Genomic DNA, 24,603 nt, shown 5'->3' with positions numbered 1-24,603 from the left:
GCCATACCGCCTTCCACAGTGGTTGCACCATTTTACATTCCCACCAACTGTGAATAAGGGTGAGACAGAGCATTCTTAAGTTTAATTTGCATTATTATTATTTTTCCACCACTATCTTAAGTCTTGAAAAGAAACCAAAAAATTAAAAAGGTCCTCATTCACAACATCTGTAGTATTTGCTGATTTTCTTGTGTAAAAATATTCCTGCACTGGCTATCTGAACCCACACAGGTGACACCAAATGTGTGTAGATATTGGGGGGGGGGTTGTGCAGAAGTGCTATCTGTGGTATTTTCACGCAGAGATAAAACAATCCAGACAAAATGTTGTTGTTGTTATGAATATGACTTTTAGTAACCTATGAACTACAGATCTGAACCCTATCCTAGCCTGTGCCATCCTCATCATCTCTGACACACGTAATCTCATTGCTGCAGTCTCTGTGTCAGTTCATTTCATTGAAGGTATTCCTTTCTTTCACCGACCTTCCACCTTTCCTTTTCCAAGAATTAGCCCCTTCTAGTAATACGCCAGAAGCTGGGAAATGAAGCTTCGCCATCCTTGCCTCTAAGGAGCACTCTGGCTGCACCATCTTCAAGACATAGCCGTTTATTCTTTTTGCAGTCCATGGGATATTCAGTAGTTTTCTCCAACACCAAAGTTCAAAAGCATCAATTTTTCTTATGTTATCCTTATTCACTGTAAAGATCTTGAATAAAAAACAACTGACTAAGAAGTCAACAGCCTGAATCAGATACACCTTAGTCTTCACATCGACATCATAGATCCTCAGTAGTCTGGAGGGATCTATGACAGTGGATTTTTTCAAACATACTATGTGTTTTGATTTCTTGACTGCTGGTGCCAGGGATGTTGACTACTGATCCAAGTAAGATGAAATAATTCATAATTTCAGTCTTTTCTCCATCTATCGTGATGTCTATTGGCTCAGTAGTAAAGATTTTTATTTTCTTGATATTGAGATATAATCTGTATTGAAGGCTGTAGTAATTGTTCTTCTGCAGTAAGGGTTTCAAGACCTCAGCAAAATTGTGTCATCTGCATAACACACGGAGTTTGTGAGTCTTCCTTTGATCAGACGCCACATTCATTTTCTTAGAGTTCAACTTCTCTAAGTATTTGTTCAACATATAGACTGAATAGATTTGGGAAAATTACACAGCTTGATGCACACTTTTCTTGACTTTATATCATGCAGAGGTTTTCTGCTTTGTTCAACAGCAGCTTTTTGGTCTACGTGTAGGTTTTGTATGAGCATGATAAAACTGATGTATGTCAAGAACATGTTGTTGCATACTGTCGAATGGGAACTGAATTACAGCTATTGACTTACAGATTTTCAGAGGCAGTAAATCACAGAGAATGAGACTGTCCCTCTTTATCTCATGGAGTAGCTGGTGGATTGAAACCATGCGCCCTGGAAATTGCAGCCACTGCTTCCTAAAACTAGGCCACTAGAGTTCCCCTTAAGAACACGTTGTTGTTGTTGTTGTTAGGTACCATCAAGTCGAATAAGTCCCATAGTCACCCTAAGAATAACAGATCTGAGTCCTGTCCTATCCTGTGCCATCCTCACAATCTCTAATGAATACTAGTAAAATCCAACATACTTAGAAGTGATAGATTTTGAGTATTTATTGTTGTTGTTGCCCTAAACTCTGCTCTGTCCTGTGCCAATCGCACTGTCTCTGACACTCCCATCCCAATTATCCCAGTCACTGAATCAATCCACCTCATAGAGGGCCTTCCTCTCCTGCGCTGTCCCTCCACCCTCCCAACCATGATGTCCCTCTCCAAGGACCGGTCTCTCCTCACAACATGTCCAAAGTATGTTAGACGGAGCCTCAGAATCCTTGCCTTCAAGGAGCCACCCGGTTTAACCCTTTCCAGGACAAATATGTTTGTTTTCCTAGCAGTCCATAGTATTCTCAATACTCTTCTCCAGCACCACAGCTCAAAGGCATCAATTCTCCTTCTATCCTCCTTGGTCATTGTCCAACTCTCTGATGCATAACAAGTGACTGGGAGGACCAAAGCCTGAATCAGACGCACCTTAGTCTCCAGAGAGACACCATTCCTCTTCAGTACTTTGGAGAGGTCCCTAACAGCAGACTTTCCCATGGCAATGCGCCTTTTGATTTCCTGGCTGCTGGTGCCAAGACTGTTAACTATGGAGCCAAGCAAACTAAAGCTGTGTACAATCTCAATCTCTTCACCATCCATCCTGATGCTGCCAATTGGTCCAGTGGTAAGAATCTTTGTCTTCTTGACATTGAGCCTCAATCCATATTGTAGGCTGCAGTTCTTGACACTCTGCAGCAGGTGCTTCAGGTCCTCTTCAGTTTCAGCAAGCAGGGTTTATTACATATTTCAAATATATTTATAGAAGAACATGCATAATAACTAGCACACAAAACTGCAGAAAACTAAACTGGCTCTTGCCTGTTGTCTGACCTGTTCCAACATATCACTGAGCAGAGGAAGACTTAGCAGTTATGATGCTAGTTCAAGCTCGAGGTCATGGAGGCATGGAATGAGATGGGAACAGGGAAGGAAAGGGGAATGAACTCATGAACTGTTATGAAGACACAATCTTCAGAACTAACAGGCTTCTTACCTGCAGTAAAGACAAGCGCGCAAGTCCAACCATTCCACAGGCCCATATATCACTTCTACACTTTCAAACTCAGACTCACTGCTGTTCATTGAGTCAGTTCCAGCTCTCAGCAATCCTCCATAGAGTTTCCAATTCTATAAATTACAACAAGAGGAAATGCCACTTGTTCTCCCGTGATGCTACTGGTAGACTTAAGACTCTAAGCCTTAGGGTGAGCTGTGCCATTTGCTAAGGATGATGCCATCAGAGCTTCTCGTTATCTTAAATGTGTTGGTTTATAAATCCTGATATGTCATTACAGATTTCATCTATGTCTGCTCACCAGTCATCCCAGATCTATCTTGCTTTTTTCAGATCAAACAAATTTCTCTCTTTGTTTAGACTTCTAATAGAAGGTTAGTCACGTTGGGAGCTCTGGAGGCTTACTGGCAAATTATGCTGCCAGCTCAAAGACACTCAGTTCTAATGCACCAGCGGCTCTGAGGAGAAAGATAGACAATCTCTCCCTGCGCAAATTACTGCCACTGAAAACCTCCTGCAGGGTCAGCTATGGGTTGGCTCTGACTCGGTGGTACGCAACAACAAACAAAGCTAGTCAAAATTAATTGTGTCACACAGATGGATACTAATTCCCTTTTCTCGGTTTTCTCAATCCTCAACCTCCCAGCTGTCCCCATCACTGACCAAGTGCCTCAGGAATATCTAATGAGGTGGGAAGAGAACAAGATGAGGGAATGGGTGGGGCTCAGGAATGCCATCGCTGCAAGGGCTCCCCAGCACCTGTGCCTACTCCAACTAGGCCATGAGGTCCATGCCCAGAATGCTCTCTGCGCACCTTCACTCTCATCAGCCAGGCAACCCCTTTCCAGCTTTAAGCCTCTAAGTATTCAAGAACCTCATGAGTATTTGTCAGTTGACACCAACACCACGGGTAACACAAGGGGTAAAGCTGTGTCTCTCCTTTGAGCCAAAGCTTTCTCCAGTGAATGCTCCACTGATGAATTCTCACTACACTTGCCTGGCTCCGTGTCGCCCACCCTGACTCCTCCACTTTGTCCTTTCCACAGGCACTCATGAGGGGACAGGGTGATATGCATGCAACAGACATGGATGGAGGGCCCATAAGAGGCTCAAACGGTTCAGAATGTAGTTTCTCAGGAAGAAAGTCAGTTTTATTTATTATCAGAGGTCTTTTTAGAAACAGCAACTTATAAATGTGTGCTATTGCAAAAAGGAAACTTTTAGATTTTTTTTTAATTTAATAAGTTTACCAGCTATATTAACAAAAACATTGGGGTCATTTCTGTGAATATGGTACATACATACAAACTATATATTCTGATCATTAAAACACATCCCTAAGGCGTGAGAATCACATTCAGGGATAATTAAGGTCATGTTTCCAGTTAAAGTGTTCTTGCTCTCCAATGACTTTTATGAAGTCACACCTGGATGTGGCTTTTGGAAGAATACAACTATCCCTTGCAACAGCTTGTAATTTATATATTATTAGTTCCTTACAAATCAAAACTCTACCCATAATAGTTTAGGAGTTGGCAGAAGCTCAATCTTTAATTTCCTATACTTTCCAAAAGTTACTGTATTATAGAGTAAAAAGTAATTTTCAAATTAATTTCCTGAGTGTCTCCCATGCTTGCAGAGTGGAAAGAATGAACAGGCATAACCCACATCTCTTCCCCAAGGTGGGATCTGACCCCAAGCAGTATAAGATTAATGGTCCAATGAAATGGTCCAGACAGGAAGTTGGGATCAACTCATAGAGAACCTGCATCAAGTTTCAGAGGCTGTATACCTTTCTCTTACAAAACAGCTGGGAGATCTGAATTACCAACTTCCAGGTCAGCAGTCTGATATGTAACTACTACATCACCACTGCTTCTTCATAGTATTATATGATCAGTGTTCTGAGTTGGAACTGACATGTAACTGACCCTCCAGTGCGTTTTCAGAGGTAGTAAATAGCATGATAATATATTGCCCATTTTTCTCCTGCAGAACAGCTGCTTAACTTAAACTGCTTGCTACTGGATTAGCAGTACAGTGCTTTATCCTCTAGACCATTAGAGCTTACTTCATGATATCATGTTGTTGTTAGAGGCCATCAAGTACATTACGACTCACAGTGACTATATGAAAAACAGATCTGAACCTTCTTCTATTTTGCACCATACACATGACCTCTGCCCTGATCAAGCCCATTGTAGTAGTCACTGTGCCAAAGACACCAAAGGAAAGTAGATGGACCTTAGTATCCAGAAACAACAGAACAAGAAACACAGCAAAATGTATACAGTAGAACCTGGCCTGACAATAATCACACTTAATATGAATGGTCTAAGGATGTCAATAAAGAGAAAAAGAGTAGAAGAATGGATAAAAACCCCAAAGCCCATCAATATATTGTCCACAAGAGACTCATCTGAAAAATGAAGAGAAAGAGAGACTCAAAATCAAAGGCTGGAAAGAAATATATCAAGCAAATGGAACCACAAAAAACCCCAGGAGTGGCAATACTAATCTCTGATAAAATAGACTTCAGGATGAAACAACCATAAAACAGAATGATGGTCATTACATACTTATTAAAGGCACAATAGATTAAGAAGACACAACTTGGTCAACATGTATGCACCAAATGATAAACTTGAAAAAAATACATAAAACAATGGTTAATAAAAATGAAGACAGAAACAGACAGCACTACAATAGTGGTATGAGACTTCAATAAGCCACTATCAACAAAGGATAAGTCAACTCAAAAGAAACTTAGCAAAGATGCAGAAGATCTAAACTATACAATTAGCCAACTTGATCTTGTGGATGTATTCACGGTACTGCACCCAACTAAAACTCAATTCATCTTCTTCTCAAGTGCACATAAAATAGTCTCCAGAATTGATCATATATTAGGACACAAAGCAAGCCTAGACAAATTCAAAACCATTGAAATGATACAGAATATCTGTGATCACAATGCCATAAGACTAGAAATTAACCACAGCAGGGTAAACCATACAAAACCACCCATGCAGAAGTTACATAACTCTTTGCTAGAGCATGATTGGTTTAGAAAGTAAATAAAGAATGAAATAAAAGCAAGTTCCTTCAGATGGTTCAACATAAGAAAATCAACATAATTCACCATATTAACAAAATAAATAATAAGAACCAATTGATGTAGAAAAAGCATTTGACAAAATCCAAAACTCTTCCTGATTAAAACACTCAGCATAATTGGAATAGAAGGGAATTTCCTCAACATAGTGAAAAGTATATATGCAAAACTAAGAGCCAATATAATTCTCAGTGGAAAAAGACTAAAAACATTGTCCTTGTGAACAGGGACCAGACAAGGATGCCCACTGTCACCACTTCTATTCAATATTGTATTGGAAGTGCTTGCTAGGGCCGTATGACAAGAAAAGGAAATAGAAGGCATCCAGACAGGCAAATAAATGGTTAAAATATTGCTATATGTGGACAATATGAGAGCGAACACAGAAAACCCCAAAGACTTAACAAAAAAACTTAGCGCTACTAGGCCAATTTAATAGAGTGGCAGGATATAAGATCAATATTTAAACATCAGAGGGATTCCTCTACAGCAACAAAGAGAACTCAGAGAAGGAAACTAAGATAGCAATACCATTTACAATAGCCAACCACAAATTGAAATACTTGGGAGTGAACATAATTAGAGATACAAAAGACTTATACAAAGAAAACTACAGAACATTTCTGCAAGATACAATCAAAGACCTAAAGAAACTGAAAAATGTGCCCTGTTCATGGATAGGAAGACTCAATACTGTGAAAATGACAATCCTACCAAAAGCAATCTACATATTCAATGCAATCCCAATATAGATACCAAATTCTATTTTCAAGGAGATCAAAAGGGAAATTGTCAAGTTTATTTGGAGAGGAAAGAGACCTCGAATAAACAAAACACTTCTGAGAAACAAAAATGAAGTGGGAGGTATAGCACTCACTGACCTCAAAACCTACTACACAGTGGTAGTAACTAAAACAGTATGGTACTGGTACAATGACAGGCACATAGATAAGTGTAACAGAATTGAAAACTCAGAAATAGACCCAGATATCTATGGTCAATTGATATTTGACAAGGAAATCAAAACTATCAAATGGGAAAATAGCAACCTCTTCAACAAACGTTCCTGGCAAAACTGGACTGCTATCTGAAGAAAGCTGAAACACGATCCACATCTCATACCATACATAAAAAGCACCACAAAGTGGATAAGAGACTTGGGGGTAAAGTCCAAAACCATAACGTCTATAAGAGACAAACTGGGATCAAGCTTAGAAACCCTAGTCTACAGTATAAAGAGACTGCCAAATTCAACGTGAAATATACAATCTAAAAAGGATAAAAGTGATGAATGGGACCTTCTAAAGATTAAATCCCCGTGTTCATAAAAAAATTTTCCAGGAGGGTGAAAAGAAAATCTACTGACTGGCAACAAACATTTGGCAATACCAGCTCAGACAAGAGTTCATAACAAAAGTTTATGGAATATTCCTGGGCTTCCACAAGGAAAAGACTGATAACCCAACTACAAAATGAGCAAAAGGCATGGAATGAATTTTCACAGAGGAATATATTCAAATGGCCTACAGACATACGAAGAAATGCTCCAAATCACTGGCAATAAGAGGAATGCAAATAAAAACCACAATGAGATACCATCTCCTTCCAGCAGCAGTGGCAAAGTTTAACAGGACAGCAAGTAATAAATGTTGTAGAGGATGTGGTTAAATAGACTCCTTTGCATTGTTGGTGGGATTGTACAATGATACAACCACTCTGGAAGGCAGCTGGGCATTTCCTCAAAAACTGAACATAGAAATTCCATATTCCAGCTATTCCATTGCTTGGAATATACCACAAAAAAAAAAGAAAACTGAGGCTCAAATGGAAACTTGTACACCAATGTTTATAGCAGCATTATTCATCATTGCAAGAACATGAAAACAGCCCAGATGTCCAACCACAATAGAACGGATCGAAAATCATTTACTTAATGGAATTCTATGCAGCATGCAGGAGCAATGATTTTGTAAATTATTATCTAACTTGGGAGGGACTGGAGAGTATTATGCTGAGTGAACGATTTCAGACTCATAAGAACAAATACTATAATAAAACCATTATTGTAGAATAAGTATGAGGATACAAAGGGGAGGTGAGGGTGACAGCAGAGAGGTGAGGATGGACAGAGAGTAGAGGGTGGTTAATCACAGGGTCACACAATTTGATGGGTGGATGGAGGAGGGGATGAAGGAAATGGGAAAGATCTGGTATGAAAAACAATGTATAAAAACTTTGTAAATAAGCCAGTCTTAAAAAAAAAGATTGGAGGAAGAATCATCAACAACATGGGTTATGCAGATGACACAGCCTTGCTTACTGAAACTGAAGAGGACCTGAAGCATTTAATTCAGAAGGTCAAGGACTAAAGTCTTCAATATGGATTGAAGCTCAAGATCAAGAAAACAATGGGTCAATTGCCAGCACTCTGATAGATGGAGAAAAACTTGCTCAGGTCCACAATCAACACTCTTGGCACAAGCAGTCAGGAAATCAAAAGATATCTTGAATAAGGGAAATCTGCTGTCAGGGATCTACAGAGTGCTACAGGGCAACAATTTTAGTCTAGAGACTAAGGTGCACCTGATTCTGGCCATGTTCTTTGCAATTACTCACTACATCAGAGAGCTGGACAATTACTAAGGCTAACAGAAGAAGAGATGCCTTTGAGTTGTTGAAGCTAGAGAAAAGCAGTGACCATACCATGGATCACCAAGAGAAAAGATCTGTCCTGCAGAGGGTAAAACCAAGTTGTTCTCTGGCGGCAAGGATTTTGAAACTCCATCTCACATATTTTGGGCACATGGCCGGGGGTGGGGGTCCAATTCTTGGAGAAGAACATCATGCTCTCAGCCCAGGAGTAGACTCAGCTGTGCACAGAAGACCCTTCATGGTCTGGCCACATCACACTCATTCCTCTTGACTATTCTAAACCCTTTCCAGTGCTCCAAGCTAGTTCTCCATCTCTACTTTGGTACATTCATTAACCTCAGCTCAGAGCAGCTCTCTTTGACAATATGCAGGAATATCTTCTTCCAAAGGGATTGCCTTCCCTGGCATAGTCTAATGCCTCCAACTGAGCACTAGTCTGTTCCCTTACTAGTGTTCTAGTAGCAGAAGCTGCCACCAATCTTAGCACATCAAGTACCTGGTACACAGTAATTGCTCAGGGCATAGTTTGTCAGTAAGACATTCCCTCAGGCACGTCTGAGAGGTTTTGCATGATCTATCCTACATATTCACCTGACAATTAAGAGATAACGCTACGAAGTCATTGAGACGGTCACATATATGGAGGGGAGCAGGGAAGGTAGAACCAGGAGAAAGAAGAATCAAAGTTAAAGCCATGTGGTTGTTCAGCTCCCCAATTTTGAGACATACACATATAGATTTCTCCCCGCCCCTTTCCCGTGCCTCTCTCCCCCCCATCCAGTGCTTAAGTTAGGTATACTCTAAAGTCTATTCAATTAGGGATCTGGGAGTTTAGCCAACTGGGCTCTCTGGAAGATAGTACCAGAAGATATCAGACTGTTTTAGCATTTCCACTCTAAAGGTCCTGCTCAGCCACACCCTGAGGAGAGAGCTAAGAAGTGTGAAAGGCCTTTTAGCAAAAATGTATTCTCAGAAAGAATGAGGGGAGCGGTGGTGGTGTTAGGTACCATTAGCACAGGACTCACAGTGACCCTCTGAACAGTGTATCTGAGCTCTGCCCTCTGCTGCACCATCCTCAGGATCTCTGATCTGCTCAAGCCCACTGTTATAGGCTCTGTGTCAGTCCAACATGTTGAGGGTCTTCCTCTCCTCTGATTCTCCCCCTTTCCTAGGATATGCTATTTTCTCAAGGATTGGCCTCTCTTGACAATATGCCCAGATGAAATTTCACCATCTTTGCCTCTAAGGAGCACTCTGGTTGCACCTCCTCCAAGATTTGTTTGTTCTTTTGGAAACTCAGGAGATATTCTTCTTCTGTTGTCCTTATTCACTGTCCAACTTTCAGATATATATGAAGTAATTCAAAACACCTTGCCAGTTATTCCTCTAGCCCAGTGTATTCTCCTGAGTACTCAGTCTACTTCTCTTTGTTGTCTTTCCATCATATGGTATTCACCACCCACTGAGGTCACTTACTCTGTTAAACAAGTCTTTCATATGTTGAGTTTAAACTGCTCCCCTAAAGCCCTCCTCTGTTTTTATCAAGCCTTCATGAAGGGCCTGATGCTTTTCCTTACTGCTTTCTGAAGCTCTTTTTCCTTCACACATCTTTTTGCTGTGGGCGCATCTGACAGGCTTAGTCTCATGTATTAGTATTATAGTAAAGACTCTCTTTGCTTTAATCTTTATAACAGGTTCAAGTGCCAATAGCTTACTATGTAACAAAATATGATCCCCCAAAAGTGCACCTTAAAGCATGATTTTACCACTGTAAATGTACCCACTTCAGTCCTCCTTTCTGCCCGTTTGCAAATAAGTTACATATGCAATGTGCTTTTTTAAGCAGTGACTCACAATTGCTGATCCCCAGACTGACATTAAGCTGTGATAATGTTTACATTAGTCTGCAGTCAAAGAAACAAGTAATAAATTTTTCAGCAGAGCCAAATTTATTCCATTTATAAATGTGGTGCAGATGTCAGGTCCTTCCGATTTTTTCATGGTTTAAATAGCCCCTCTGATGAAATGAGGGTCAGTGAAACACTGTGGGCAGAAACCTCTACTTCCCAGGTCTGTAAAGCCCTGTGAAGAATCAAGGATCAGCCGGCCTCATTCTGGTCTCAATCTACCTTTGTCCTGAAGCTTGAGGAACTGGATAGCAGAACTCTTCCTCTGAGCTCCGTCATGGTCCTTGCCCTGTATATGTCTCTCCAGTGAACAATCTGTCCTGGAGATGCTCACTGGGTGGGCTCTGCTCCCTGGCTTCACAAGAAAACCACTTCCTCTTCTGTGATGGGAGCTGTATGCAGCTCCCTGCGGTTTCTCCATGCCTGTGTCCTCTCTCCCTGTGAGAGGGCCCAGCAGTCCCCAAGGAGTACCACCAGCTGCAGCCCCAGCTTCACGTCTGCTGCGTTCCCACACTCTCCTTAGCACCCCATGCCTATTATGACTACATGTAGTTTCCTGGAGGGTGCCAATGACTAAAGTGCTTGGCTGCTAAGTGAAAGGAGGGAAAACCTTAACTATCTACTTCTGGGGAAAAGAAAAACCAGTCATTGTAAACCTTAGGCCACAAACTCTTGAGTAACATGAATGGTTAAGCATTTGGCTATTAATGTAAAGGTTGGTAGTTTGAACTCACCCAGAAGAGTCTGGAAAGAAAAGTCTGGTGAGTTAATTTGGAAAGCTCACAGCCACCAAAAGCCCTCACTGTGGAAACATGTGGGCTCACCAGGAGTCAGAATCTAACTCAATCTGCACACCCCACATCTGTTCCCAATGTTATCCATATTCTCGTGTCTAAGGCTGAGAGGAAAAAGCGAGACGAAGAGATTCTGTGTGCCTGGGCCCAGGGGTGATGGTGTTGAGGCTCTTCTATTTGGGGCCAGATGCTGTTTCTCAGACAGCATGCATGCTTGTGAGGGGCTCAGGTATTGTCAGGGCCTGCAAGCCTCCTTCTCCCTCTGCAGCCTGATTCCTGGTCTACAGCTGCAGATCATGGAATCCCAGAGTCTGAGCCATGCATTGGAATGTGGATCTTTAGCTTATGAAAAAGCAAAAGCTTCAGAGACAACTAGATCCTCACTGGTTAGAATACAGGCTTTGAAACTTGACACAGACGCTGGCATGAAAGCAAAGGGGCTCTCAAAGATGTAAATGTGTGTGTGAGGAGGATTTCCGGAGACTGGAGGGACCTCCTCTGGTCTAAGAAAGTGAGAAATCCAACAACAAAAACTATCTTCTAGAAAAGAACTCAGGAAACTTTCTGTGAAGGTTCAGATACTAGAAATATGTAGTCCAAATAGTCTCTGTTACAGCTATTAAACTCTGCAATGGTAGAGGAAACTGCCTTGAGTACTGTGTAAATTAATGTATACCAATAGAACTTGATCTGACGAACAGGCCATGTTTGGACGGTAGCTGTAGCAGCTGCCCCTTACTCTACATAAATCCTAGTAGTTCTTGGTGGGCCCTGCATTTTGTGCTTCTCTAGGGCCTAGTTCACATCTCTGATGTGCCAGGTTCTGTTTACCTGTTCACCTGTCCATGGTTCTCACAGACCTGGGGGCTCAGGCTTGGTGTCACTGGAGCCAGCACAGATGTCTAGTCTGTGTTTGGGAAAAGAGAGAGTGTGTGTTGTTGTGTGTATGTCTGCACACTGTGTGCATGCATGTGTGTGTACACGCACACACACACACACACAGCTTGGGGAGGCAATGTTTATGGCAGAGAAATTACACTGAGCATTTTCAGCCTCTGAGCAAAGAGGTACAGAGCTCACATATGAAGAGACCTTTGCTGGTGACAAGCATCATCCAGAAGACAGCAGCCTGGTTTACAATCTCATTCCTTGTTAAAATGCAAACCCACAGGCAGATTCTGACGTCAGGGCTAAACCCCAGAAAGCAGCGCCACTGGAACTGTCTGCAGACAGGCTGCTCCCACCCTCTTGGGAGCCCTTCCTGTCACAGACCCCATTGCTATTCACTTTAACCTCCTTCTATGAAGAGGAAAAACACCGGCCAGTCAGAGGGAGAGAAAAATGCTTTGTTATTGGAAAATCCAAGCGATTCTCTAGGCCTGTACAGCACCATTCGGTGACGTCAATGGCTCAGGGTCCCAGAGCTCTGTGTTTCCATCCTTCTCAGAACACCAGCTAATTCTTGGGAGAGGAGATGCTACTATTTAGAGCCTCAGGAAAGAAGAGTTGGCCCCTTGTATTTGCATCCTTAAATTCTGTGCTAGGGGCCTACCTGATTTCCCTGGGAGACAGGAAGGGCTTAAGGCTGCAAAGAAGCCAGAATTGATACATTCACCTCAATCCAGGCTAACCAAGGGCTTCAAGGGCTTTGTGTGAGCCAGGCAGGGTAGAAACACAGAGACAAGCAGCCTGCTGACCCTTCCAAAGAAGACAGGGAAGCCAGCACACAAATAGTTCTAATCAAGGGTGGAGTGAGGTGATATAAGACAAAGAAGGGGTTTGGGGGCCTTAGAGGAGGGAGCTGTGACTTTTCTTTACTAGGCTGGACCTATGTTGGAAGACTAGAAGGATTTGCAACAAATGGAGTTTCAGGAAGGCTGGGTCCCATTCATTATTAAGTAAGAAAGGGAGGAAGGAAGAGGAACAAGGCTAGGCTAGTGGGGCGAGGTGTGCTTTGGTGCTGGATATGAATTACATATACCTGGGTGTTTGTGACATGAGATTGAATCTAAGTGAACCCATGTTCTGCTCAGAAACCCACAGTCAATAAATATTGGTTTTGCTTGTCTTCCACAGTTTATCCCAAAAGGGCCCCTACGATTTGTTGACCCTGTGTTACCTGCCATGTCCACCCCCTCACATCACCATTCTTCCCTTGGTGGGTCTAAAATAAGAATGCTTTGAATGCTCATTCCTTTCTCAAAATTCTCTGAGGACTTGCCTATCGTCTGTATGACATTATGGTAGTAAGTGTCAGTTTCCTGATTCCAGATTAAACATTCAGCATTTTACACTGAAAAGGCATTATGAAAAATGTGTACGGATAGAAACTTATTTGAAGCATTGAGACAACTGATTACTTAGCCCCATGTGGCTGACTGGACCTCATTCCAACTTCCTATTGGGGATATTCCTTTTCAGCAAAGTGTTCCTGGGACCTGCTGTCCCCAGTTCATTTCCTTCCCTGCATGGACACCACTGTCTGACCACGCACATCACAAGTCACCATGCTTGATTTAAATTGTACTGTGCCCAGAGCCCTTCACATCCTTTAGAGATTCTTTCCCTTTTAAAAAATTCCTCATCAACATCAAATACCATATTTTGAATTCTTTAAAAAGTAGATAATTGGTAATTATGTTTGTTGAGTGATTCTTAATAAATACACTTTAAAGCATGATATCCAAGTACACATAACCTACTATTAATAGTAGAAATCAAACAGAAAAAATAACAATACATTAAAAAAGATGCCAATGCTGCTAAATATTAAAAAACTTCTATCAGAGGTTCTTAAATGTCCCAACTTAATAAAATTCTGTTACTTCAGAAGATATTCCTCAAGTGCATTGCTCTGCATGACACAATGGTAAAAAAAATAAATCAGGACTAATTTGCAATGATTCTTGGTTTTGATGGGGATTTGTAGGGATGAAATGCTCAAATGGATATAAACTTTTAATTTATTTAGGAAATTAAGATAGCAAATAGTACTTTTTTTATTTGGAGGGAGAATTTTATATTTTCATAAAATATATTCATCTAGAGCTTAGCCACAAGCTAAATTAAAGCTGATGTGAACTACCAGTACAACAACGTAGGCTTGCAGGGGAATATTTTTTTAGTATTTGTCAAAGAAGACTAATTTTCCCATAAACCATCTTAATTGCTAAGTACAGGAAGACACGGAGAAAGACAAGCGGGGCACAGTGGAGGATGTGATGCATGGATAAGCTGACAAAGCAAATGAAGCAAACGGAATACTGTACCTGCTTATTATTGTCAGTGGTACAGCACAGTTTCTTGAGGGAGACAAAATGCCTAATTTTCCTAATAACATAAATAAGCAGTTATTAGTGAGTCATATACGAGACAATTCAACAAATCAGCAAACTAAAATATCAATAGTCTTCTTAACACAAAAAGTCAGGTGTCCACCCAAGGGCAGATTTAAAATTGAAACAAAGCCCACACTTTCCTTCACCAGCCATGCCTCTCTCCTAATCATGACAGACTCAGAAACACTTTTCTAATGAGGATTTCATTTTATAACTGACTCCTGAAGTTTGGCTCACAGATATCTTCAGTAATAGGATGACATGCTGCTACAGACAAAATTAGTTTTAATTCTGCTGACACTAATAATTTTATAGCTTGTATCAAAGACTCATTTGAACAATGACAAAATTCCATGGTTGTTGCTTTTATATTTAATGTTCTGTATTCTTCATTGCCTGGGCAGCATTATGACGATGTTTTCCAGACAGAAAAAATCCTTTTGTTTCAAGGTCAATACTGGATCCTGACACTCAGCCTGTGGGCTTGCTCAGGACCACAAGGGTCCAGGTGCCTCAACCCTGCCATGAAATCCAGAGGGTGAGTAGACGTCATGGTAATGACTTTTCTCTCCCACTCTCTCTGCTAGTTCATGGTTCTCTACAGTCCTCTAAAAAGAACATAAAACATACCAGTTATTTAGTAATGAGCTTCACCAATGGGAAGAGGTGAAATGTCTTTACTTTTTTTTTCCCATTGTCAACTATATTTTTGTGTGTGTGTGTGACTTTTGGTATTCTCTTCATGAAATGTCTTTACTTTTAGCAATAATTGCCTTGATAGCTCACTGCCTATAGCATTTGAGGGAAGGAGAAAACCAACCCTAATACCCAAAACAGCACAGGACAAAAAAAGGACTATTTCCCCTCATATCTGTAAAAGCAGAAAGTTGGTTTTGTTTTGGTTTTTTAATGTAGTCTGACAGAAATGACTAGAAAGAAAACCCCAACTATTTCTCCTCTGCTTTGGTATTACTCTGCACACACACACACACCCCTTCAGTGATTCTTAAGTTTCAGTTTTCTGAGGAGTTAGGTTAAGAAATGACAAAACAAAGGGGAAGCCATGGGCATTATTTCCACGTGTGTCCTCTGAGCACTGACCCTCTGGGAAAATGGTGACAGAGGCCTGTGTTACTCTGCAGGAGGGCTGAGGGGACAGCCTAGCCCTGAGGCCTGTCACCTTTGGCTAGGGGCCTTTCCAGACCATCCAGACTGAAAGAAAAGGGGCCACCAAGAACACACGGCATCAAATACTAGGAGTAGTCTCTCCATTGAAAGGAGAACAACTTTAAAACTACTCAAACAAATAAAATCAGAAGGAAACCATCCACAAAGTCTTATTTTATAGACTCTCTGGTTTTCTAATCACGCAACAGTGTCTGGTGGGACTCTCATGTTCTGGCTACTGGTTAGTCCACTGTCGTCTTTTTCCAAAACATAACACAATGCCATGCATAGTCCTCAATAAACTTAAGACTACGGGGCTGGTGTTGACTTTCAGTCTGGCATACAAAGACTCCTCCGTGATTTAGTGTTAGGGGATCCTGTTTGGCTCTATAAACCTTCTCACAAAATTTAACTGGAAAAAGGGAAACAGATTGCCTATTTACCTTATCTCCCCACAAAATAAACAGGCATTTCTCTAGTAATGTGAGATGAAATGAAATCAGATGCTCTCAGCTCCTGGTCAGACACGCCATTTTCTCCTTAACCAGTGACCTCCAGGGCAGAGGCCAGGAACTCTGGTCAGAGATCATCATGCTATGAAGGGCAAGGCCCAGAAATGGTGCCTCTTCAGAGGGCAGTGAGATCAAGAGAACCAAAGAAAAGGTGGAGGTGAACTTCTGGGGGCATTCTTTACAGAATACTGGAAGCAGAAAAGGGTCAGGGGAATTTTGTCAAGGGGGTGCCCTTCTTTGTACCATGTACAGCCAGCCAAACATGACTGAATGTGTGGGTTGAATCTTTATCCTGGCATTTTAAGACGCAAATACAACACCTTCTTTTAAAGCCCCAGGTCTTTATCATCAGCTAAGAGTTCAAAAGTCTGCTCTCACCCTCCTTGGCCAATCACCGGGGTGATCTTCACGTGCTGCTGGATGCTGTCTCCGGATTTCCGTCTGGCATAGTAAACCCCCTGCCATTCCTACATGGACAAAGACAGCTCTTAACATCCTTTGGTTGTGGCTTCTGGAGACTTTACAGAGGGTCTTGTCAGGTTCAGTAGGAATGTCCCCACATGCTTTAGTTACATTTCACACGCACACTGCCTTCCTGTGCCCACAGTGACCCAGAGTAACTGAGGCTCACAGTCTTGGAGCACTGAGGACCACCATTTAGGACGTCCCCCGGCTTGCTCTGCAGACCGCTGCACATGAGGCTAGCATACCAGGCTGAACATAAAGCAGAGGAGCACCTGCCTTCTCCTAAGAAACCATCAATGGTTCTGAGATTCTGCTTAGATCTTCCTCAAAATCCTCATAGCCACCTTGTGAGCTTAGTATTATCACTCTTAACTTACAGATGAGTAAATAAGGCTCAGAGAGTTTAAATAATGTGTTCTCAGTAAGAAAGGAAAGATCTGGTTTTAAATTCATGTTTCTTCAACCCTCTCCTCATGTTTCTAATAGCCTGCCTGGCCTTCTTGCTAAGGGGTTAGCCAGAAGGGGTTGGTCTGGCTCCTGCACTGTCCGTGGATGAGAAGTGGGCTCTGGGCTGGATGAAGAGCCAGGTGAACTCAGGCTGATCGCTAAGACACATCAACTATTTCTGGGAAGGAGAAGCTGAACAGGAATCAGATATTCTCTCCTGCACCTCGCTCTCCATCAAGGTGGATGACTGGTTTGCAAATGGGGTCACCGGATAGACTGGCAAGATTCTTTTGGCAAATCTTCAGAAGTAATTTACAACATCTTATTTCCTTTTCAGTCTTGTTCCCCCCTAAATCTGGCTTTTGAGTAATTTGGCTCATCATACATAATTCAAATGTCTTAGAAAAAGGGTCCTCTTGTCATTCATCCCTGGCCAGTGAATATAATGCTTCTCCAACTACTTCACATCAGATAAAGGGAGATGAAAGAAGTAATACATGAAAAAGCATTCCCATTGCTTAAAAGAAAGTGCACAGGGCCTTCTAGCTTTGAAAGCCAGTGCTTGCCTGGAGGAGTGATGTGAAGGGAAATCCTCATTTTTATTTATTCCATGTTCTTCACCTGCCTGCGAGCCAAAAGGATTGAATGGAGGGATTGGCAGTGTGCTGAGGAGTAAGCTACCCATTAATACTGAACTATGATGAAAAAAAGAAAACAGAAAAGGGCCAACTGGAAAACCAAACAAACAAACAAATGACAAAAACAACAAAACACCAAAACCCAAAAACTTTGGCCTTGGGAATGCTGATATGAAATACTGTAAATTCCCTCCACACCAGATAAACAGAAATAGATACAATAGGGTTTTTTTTTTGAGGGGGGACTCAAATATGGTCACCCAGCAATGACAGGGAGAATATATTCATGCAAAAGATGCAATTTCATTTTCTAGAATAATCAGCACAATCCTCAGGTACACCTGATGGTCTCAATTATCTGAAAATGGTCATATTACAATTACAATAAATTTTTTTGCACTTCAATTTAACATCATTTATATTCATATCATAGGAACACAACAGAAGGAACCTTCAGAAAGAATGACCCTCGAGAGGGCTACGTGGACTTGTTTTGCTTAACTGACCGACCTTTCCCTTCTTTATGCATGTGTTGATGGTATCCAGGAGGTCTGCCCTGTTCTTATCGCTTTTGGGCAGCTCCGCGAGTTCTTTCCCCAGGAGCTCGCCTTTGTGGTAGCCCATCATCCTCTCGAAGGCTGGATTGACATACTGTTAAGGGAGAGAGGCTGCACGTCAGTGCTGGGACTAGAGGTGGGACAGGAGCTCTGTAAGAAAAATGCTTGGTGTAGGCACCCAGAGGAAACGGGCTGAGAACTCAAACAAAAACCTGTTAGGGCAGCTGCTCTCTAAGGCAGATGTCAACCAGTCCCCTGCCACCCTGTACCCACCCTGCCTGATCTCCACAACACAAGCCTTTGCCAATGTGCAGAGGCTGCTTTCCTCTCAATCTCCACTTCATTCATTCAATTGCCTCCCCCAGCATCTCTGTGCCATGAAAGAAACGAGAAGAAACTCTTCACCAAGAAGAAAGCAGGGAACCCAAATATACTAATGTCAATTTCTAATGGGACTCATTCATCACTGACTGCCCTAGGAAATAAGACTCAGAAAAAATAAGAAATGAAAACTCAATCCAATAGGTTGTGGCTTATATTAGTCAAACTTTGACAAAGTGGCAGTTTGATCTCTTGGGCCTCCTTTCTAATTGCCGCTATCTAATCATCAAGCCTATGGCCTGGGGGACACTTCTGGTCTTATTTTAATGATAAAGTCTGTTAACCGCTTGGAGGAGGGCAGCCCAACCAGTGAAGAGAGCTGGGTGTCGCAGAGAAGCCCCATCGGCATATCTCGGGCCAACAGACTCCGAAGGGTTCCTTCCAGTACTCTGTCCAGGGCCGTGGAGTTTAGCACTATAACCTGGGCTGACTCCTGTCTTCCGCCTTCACCTTCCAATATTCAATTTTCTTATTTTCAAAGAACACTGAGTGAGAAGTTGAGTGTGTGTTGAGTGGGAGGGATAAGTGGGAGAGAACGCAGGAGAATACTAGGACAACACATCTAGGACACAGACTTCTTTGGGCAAAATTCACATCAATCTGATGCTTCAGAAAAGTTCTTGCAAGCTGTAGTCACTCTTGCCCTTGACCGTGATGACAGCAGTAATGAACCAAATGACGCAAGGACACTCAGAGATTTAATCCTTTAGGGACATGGCTTTTATTAACGAAATTAAGCCAGGCTCGAAGGGGTCAAGAGGCTGAGCACCAGGCCTTATGGGGCTGCGTGGAGAGGAGGGAGTTGTGGACCTGCCTTCGCTAACCCCTATGCTCTTCCTGGCCCCATTACTTTCATGTGACAGGGCTCCCACTCTCTTGGAATGGGCAGCCATCACTTAACAGTGCAGCCCCACTCCCCAGACTCCGCAGCCCACTGCCTGCTCGCTGCAGAATTGCCTGGCACTCTCTACCTAGAATGTCCTTCCCCATCTTTTTGCCCCACCATCTCCAACTTAGATCTCTCTTCTTCCAGAAAGCCTTCCTTGATTCCTGGCCTGAGTTGTTGCCACGTCTAAAGTAAACTCCACTGTATCTTGTACAGCCTTCTTATTACACAAAATTTAATTGCCATTGATTGACGTCTCCCTGACTAAGTGGTAATACTTAAGCACTACAGCTCTATTGGCTCTTGTTGTTGTTGTGTTGTTAATTGTCGTCGAGTCGTAGGCGACTCATAGCAACCCTATGAACAAAAGTCCTCGACACGTGCGTGAGTGACTTTCATCTTTTCTCCAGGTTCATAAGTTTTCTGGAGGCAAGCTATTTATGGAAGTGGATGCCACTCCTGCTTCCAAGCTTGTTTCAACCGGGGTGCCACCAAACACTGTCCACCATGGGTAACCGTTATTGCATTTGCCACATTAATGTTACAGTGTTCAGCTTCACAGTGACTACAAGTTACCTCTCTCTGTAGGGCAAGTGGGCACACCAGGGCTATATGACCTATTAGCTCAGTCTTTGGCTATTCAGGACCATTTAATAAGTATCTGATGATCATAGAGATTAACAGCCAAGAAAATATTGTTTTCCTTATTTGTTTACTGTATTCTCATATATTTTCATAAGTGCTTACTCCATCTCACTTATTAGGTTGTAAATACAGGTGGAAGCCATGGTCCTCCTTTCACCTTAAGGTTTTCATAACCTCAGATGACAGCCAGCATCCAGGGCACCGATGCTGGGGTTGAGACACCCAGTTTCAAATCCCAGCTCTGCTAATTAGGAGCTGTGTGGCTGTGGCCAAGCTACTTGGCTGGTCTTCAGTTTCCTCATTTGAAAAAATGAGCACAATCCTATAAGGATTGTTTTAAGAAAGAAATAAAGTATATAAAATGATTATAAGTGTTTCTGGCACATGGCAAACATTATCTAAGTGTGTTAAAGTAAGTAGATAGACAGCATCAAACAGAAAGAGATTTTGCCTAAATTTCAAGGGCTACTTCCTGACCTCCAAAGATCTATACAGAGACAGACAGATATACTGAGACAGAGGCAGTGTTCTGAGAAGTCTTGGGTATCATATAAAAATACATATTAAATATCTCACCAATGATCATTCTTAAAATCAATAGCAAAAAATGGCATTTGAATACCTCCCTTGCACACAACACCTTCTAGCTACTGTCTTCCTCCTGCCTTTTGCTTTGATAGTTTTATATTTTAATGGCCAGCAGAATCTTAAAGGGAACATTGAGGAAGTTTCTGAGGAAAACCCCCACAAAGTCAGATAAGTCTTACTGGGATATGTTTTCCTTCAACGCAGCACGGCTCCCTCCACCTCCTCTTTCTAGGCACCCACTGTCCTCGAGGCCTGTTTTTTCTCCATTCACATCAAAAGCTGAGAGATGACTGATACCCTAATGTGACACTATCGCTATATTCCTTCTCTCTGAGAGACATGTTTTCAGGTCATCTGTTGCTAACTTCAGAGAGAAGGACTCAGTTCTCCATTTAAGGGGTCATCAGGAGATCACAAGTGGATAAAGTGAGCAAAATACCAACCCAGCTCCCCATGTCTGAGTCTGGGAAAACAGGGGTGCGTAGTGAATGTGTGTATCATTAATAGAACTGGCCACTTAAGTCTCGGCATAAATAAGGAGTGTGAGATCCACGACTATCTTCAATGCAAAGACATCTGGTTCTCTCTATCCAGGAGGCAGTGCCACACACAGGTGGTTCAGGGACAGACAGCAGCACAAAGAAGCCTTTAGATCCATTTTAAGGGGCAGCTAGAGAAAAGAGCTTTTTAAAAAAAAAAGTGTGTCAAACAAAGTACCAGGGGGAATACTTTGCAGTCAGAAGTATCCGACTACATACTTTAGCTCCAATATTCTATTGGGCCACTGGACCATTTTCTTTCCTTTTCCTTTCTAGGTCTCTTCTGTTTCTTTATCTGTATGCAATGAGGGTAATTATATCTCCTACATAGAAATACTGAGAAGAAATGAGAAATGAGATAATTTTAATGAAAGCACTGCAGAAAGAACAGGCAAGCTTAATAATGGACCCCAAATGAAAACATCCTAATCCCTGGAAATTTGTTAAATTATCTTCCAAGGGGATGGATTTTGGAGATGTGATTAAACTAAGGACCTTGAGATGGGGAGATAATCCTGGATTATTAATGTGTCTAATATAATCAATAGAGTTCTTATAAGTGAAAGAAGGGAGCAAGTCAGTTAGGGAGCTGAAGATGTTATGTTGCTGACTTTGAAGACAGGGATGCAGCTAGAGAATGGAGGCAGAGCTAGAAGATGGAGAAGCCAGGAAACTCCACTCACCCCTAGAGCTTCTAGAAGGAGCACAAACTCTCTGCTGATACCTTGATTTTGGTACAGCAAGGCCCATTCTGGACGATTAACATCTAGAACTACAACAAAGAGAGAGTCCTGTTGTTTCAAACCACAAAACTTGTGGTAATTTATGACCGCTGCAACAGGAAATGAGTAACAGGGCCCCAGCATGGGGGGCTTCTGGAGGTACCAGTCCATCATGAGAGTAGGGTGTGTCTGTGTGCCAGGTGTGTCTGAGGCAGGCAGCTATGAGGCCGTTGTCTCAGAGATGCTGGTTGAGCACAGTCTTTGGTGACTTATGATGACAGCAAGCACTCTGCACACAGTGGGCCATGATGACACCCAAGTGCAAGCAGGCCAGAACCAATCAGGGAAAAGTCTACCTCACCGGTTCCTTTGCAAGTGTGATATATTACTTTCTAAAAAAAAAACAAACAAAAAAACCCCAAACAACCAAAACCCCCAAAAAACCAAACAAGACTTTACCTCACCAAAGGTTCGCATGCTATACATTTCATTAGTAAAATGGTAGAATGTCAGAGTGCCTTGTAATCAACTAACTACATGTTGTTGTTGTGTATCCAGTCGCTTGTGACCCATAGAGACCATATACAACAGCCTTAAACCCTATCCTGTGCCAATCTTACTGTGTCTGACACACCCACCTCCATTATTCCAATCAATGAATCAATCCATCTCATCCAGGGTCTTCCTCTCCTGCACTGTTCTCCATCATCCCAAGAAAGAGGTCCCTCTCCAAGGAATGGTACTGCTTTGCAACATGTCCAACACAGGGCAGATGAAGCTTCAGAATCCTTGCCTCTAAGGAGCAGCCTGGTTTCACCCTCTCTAGGATAAACCTGTTTGTTCTCCTAGCAGTCTATGGTATATTAAAAACTCTTCTCTAGCACCACAGCTCAAAGGCCTAAATTCTTTCTCTATCATCCTAAGTCATTGTCCAGCTCTCTGATGCATAGCAAGTAATTACAAAGACTAAGCCTGGATCAGGTACATCTTAGTCTCCAGACTGACATCATTTCTCTTCAGTACTTTGGAGAGGTTTCTGACAGCAGACTTTCAGTTCCCATTGGTATTTATGGTATTTACTCTACAGTGTGGATTTTTGTGTATATGCTGTTTTTCACACATAGTTCAAGATTTACCACACTTCTTTCACTAAACTCACAAGTTCTGATCTGAATGAGTGTTTTATTCCTTACTTACTGACTAGCTAGTTCTAAGCTTAAATTAGAATCTTTCTTGCATGTGTTTATTTTCCTTTCACCAAACCAAAAGTCCTGAAATGCAAGAATTACAGGAAAATACCAAGATAGGGCAGGTTATCCTTGAATTACTGAATTTTGACTTCTATAAACAGAAAGATTTTCTTTACCTGGATCACATGGTCATCACTTGTTATTTCTATAGCTTCATGACAGTGGTCTAACGCTGTAAACACTGAATTACAGGCCCTGCAAGTTGCAAAAGAAGGATGTCAGCTCTGTTATAAAACCATCAGACATTTCAACTGTTAATTTCTTAGACAGCTCCCCAGATTCACAAAACCACGAATTCTTTTGACATCAGTATGCTTTGAGGAAATAAACAACAACCAAAACCAAGCTTTTTTTCTTTTGCAAATGAAATGAGTCAACAACAGCACATATTTTTTGTGTATACTGCTATGAAGGGAAGAATTGTAACTCAGCAAAATCTTCCTGGATCCTATAATGAATTAATTTTGTTGTTGGTGGTGTTATGTACCATAGAGCCAGAACTGACCCACAGTTAACCCTCCAGCGAGTTTTCAGAGGCAGTTAATCACACAGGAGGAGACCGCCCATCCTTCTCCCATACAGCAGCCAGTGGACTTGAACTACAGGCCTTTGGGATTGCAGCACAGCTTCTTGCTAGTAGGCTACCAGAACTCCATAATGAACTATATGTGGACTGAATAAAACTTTAACCCAAAAGAACAAAGATCTAGAGGATCTTTGTTGCAAGTCCCCCTTCTTGTGCATGAATGACTTTGCGTTTCTTTCACAGTTGTGGTCATGGAGAAGTCAGATCTCTGGCAATCAGGAGAACCTAATCAGACCTAGAACTCTGGTGGTAAGGAAGTGTACTGCCAACCCAAAGGCATACGAGCTGACTCCACCGGCTGCCCATGGGAGGATGGTGGGCAATTTCCTTCCACGTGACTGAATGCCTCGGAAAACCTGCTGTAGGGTCAGCTATGATTCAGTTCTGACTTGACAGTACACAACAACAACCATCAGACCCAAATTGGATTCAAGGTGTTCTGGCCTTTTTTTACAGACACAGAAACTTTTTGTCTGTCTTATGACCCCCATGATCTCAGATAAACAAGGCTTTACAGAACTTAGCCCAAACCACATCCCCTGGCACGGTGGAAGGCAAACACAGCATTCTCCAGTTGAACCACACCTACGCAGGTCTCTGGGTGGACACGTCTCTGTGACTTTCCTTGTGGATCTGGATTATCTGATGTTAGGGCTCTCAAATTCCTGACTATAGTTTTAATCAACTTCCAAATCAAGAGCAACTCCAAGTACAGTATGCTATTTACTGCCCAGCACAGCAAGTGTGGGGCCAGT

At 42.1% G+C, this 24,603-nt stretch overlaps 1 protein-coding gene across 4 annotated transcripts in view; it reads right to left on the bottom strand.

Annotated features, from left to right (window-relative positions):
- The window catches only part of PDE8B (phosphodiesterase 8B), a 360,385-nt gene that overhangs the window by 71,311 nt on the left and 264,471 nt on the right, over positions 1 to 24,603 (bottom strand). For 3 of the 4 annotated variants that reach the window (XM_006889834.1, XM_006889835.1, XM_006889837.1), the window contains 4 exons: positions 23,379 to 23,457; positions 18,205 to 18,345; positions 16,523 to 16,611; positions 14,397 to 14,457 (listed from right to left, as the gene is read on the bottom strand). In XM_006889834.1, the coding sequence (XP_006889896.1) occupies positions 14,397 to 14,457; positions 16,523 to 16,611; positions 18,205 to 18,345; positions 23,379 to 23,457 (370 nt within the window). The remainder of the gene's footprint in view (positions 1 to 14,396; positions 14,458 to 16,522; positions 16,612 to 18,204; positions 18,346 to 23,378; positions 23,458 to 24,603) is intronic. The other variant, XM_006889836.1, reaches the window with a different exon arrangement.

The sequence above is a fragment of the Elephantulus edwardii genome, unplaced genomic scaffold, assembly GCF_000299155.1.
Source record: "Elephantulus edwardii isolate Elephantulus edwardi_28Jun2011 unplaced genomic scaffold, EleEdw1.0 scaffold00082, whole genome shotgun sequence".
NCBI classification, from domain to species: Eukaryota; Metazoa; Chordata; class Mammalia; order Macroscelidea; family Macroscelididae; genus Elephantulus; species Elephantulus edwardii.
This window is presented reverse-complemented; position numbering and strand designations above follow the sequence as displayed.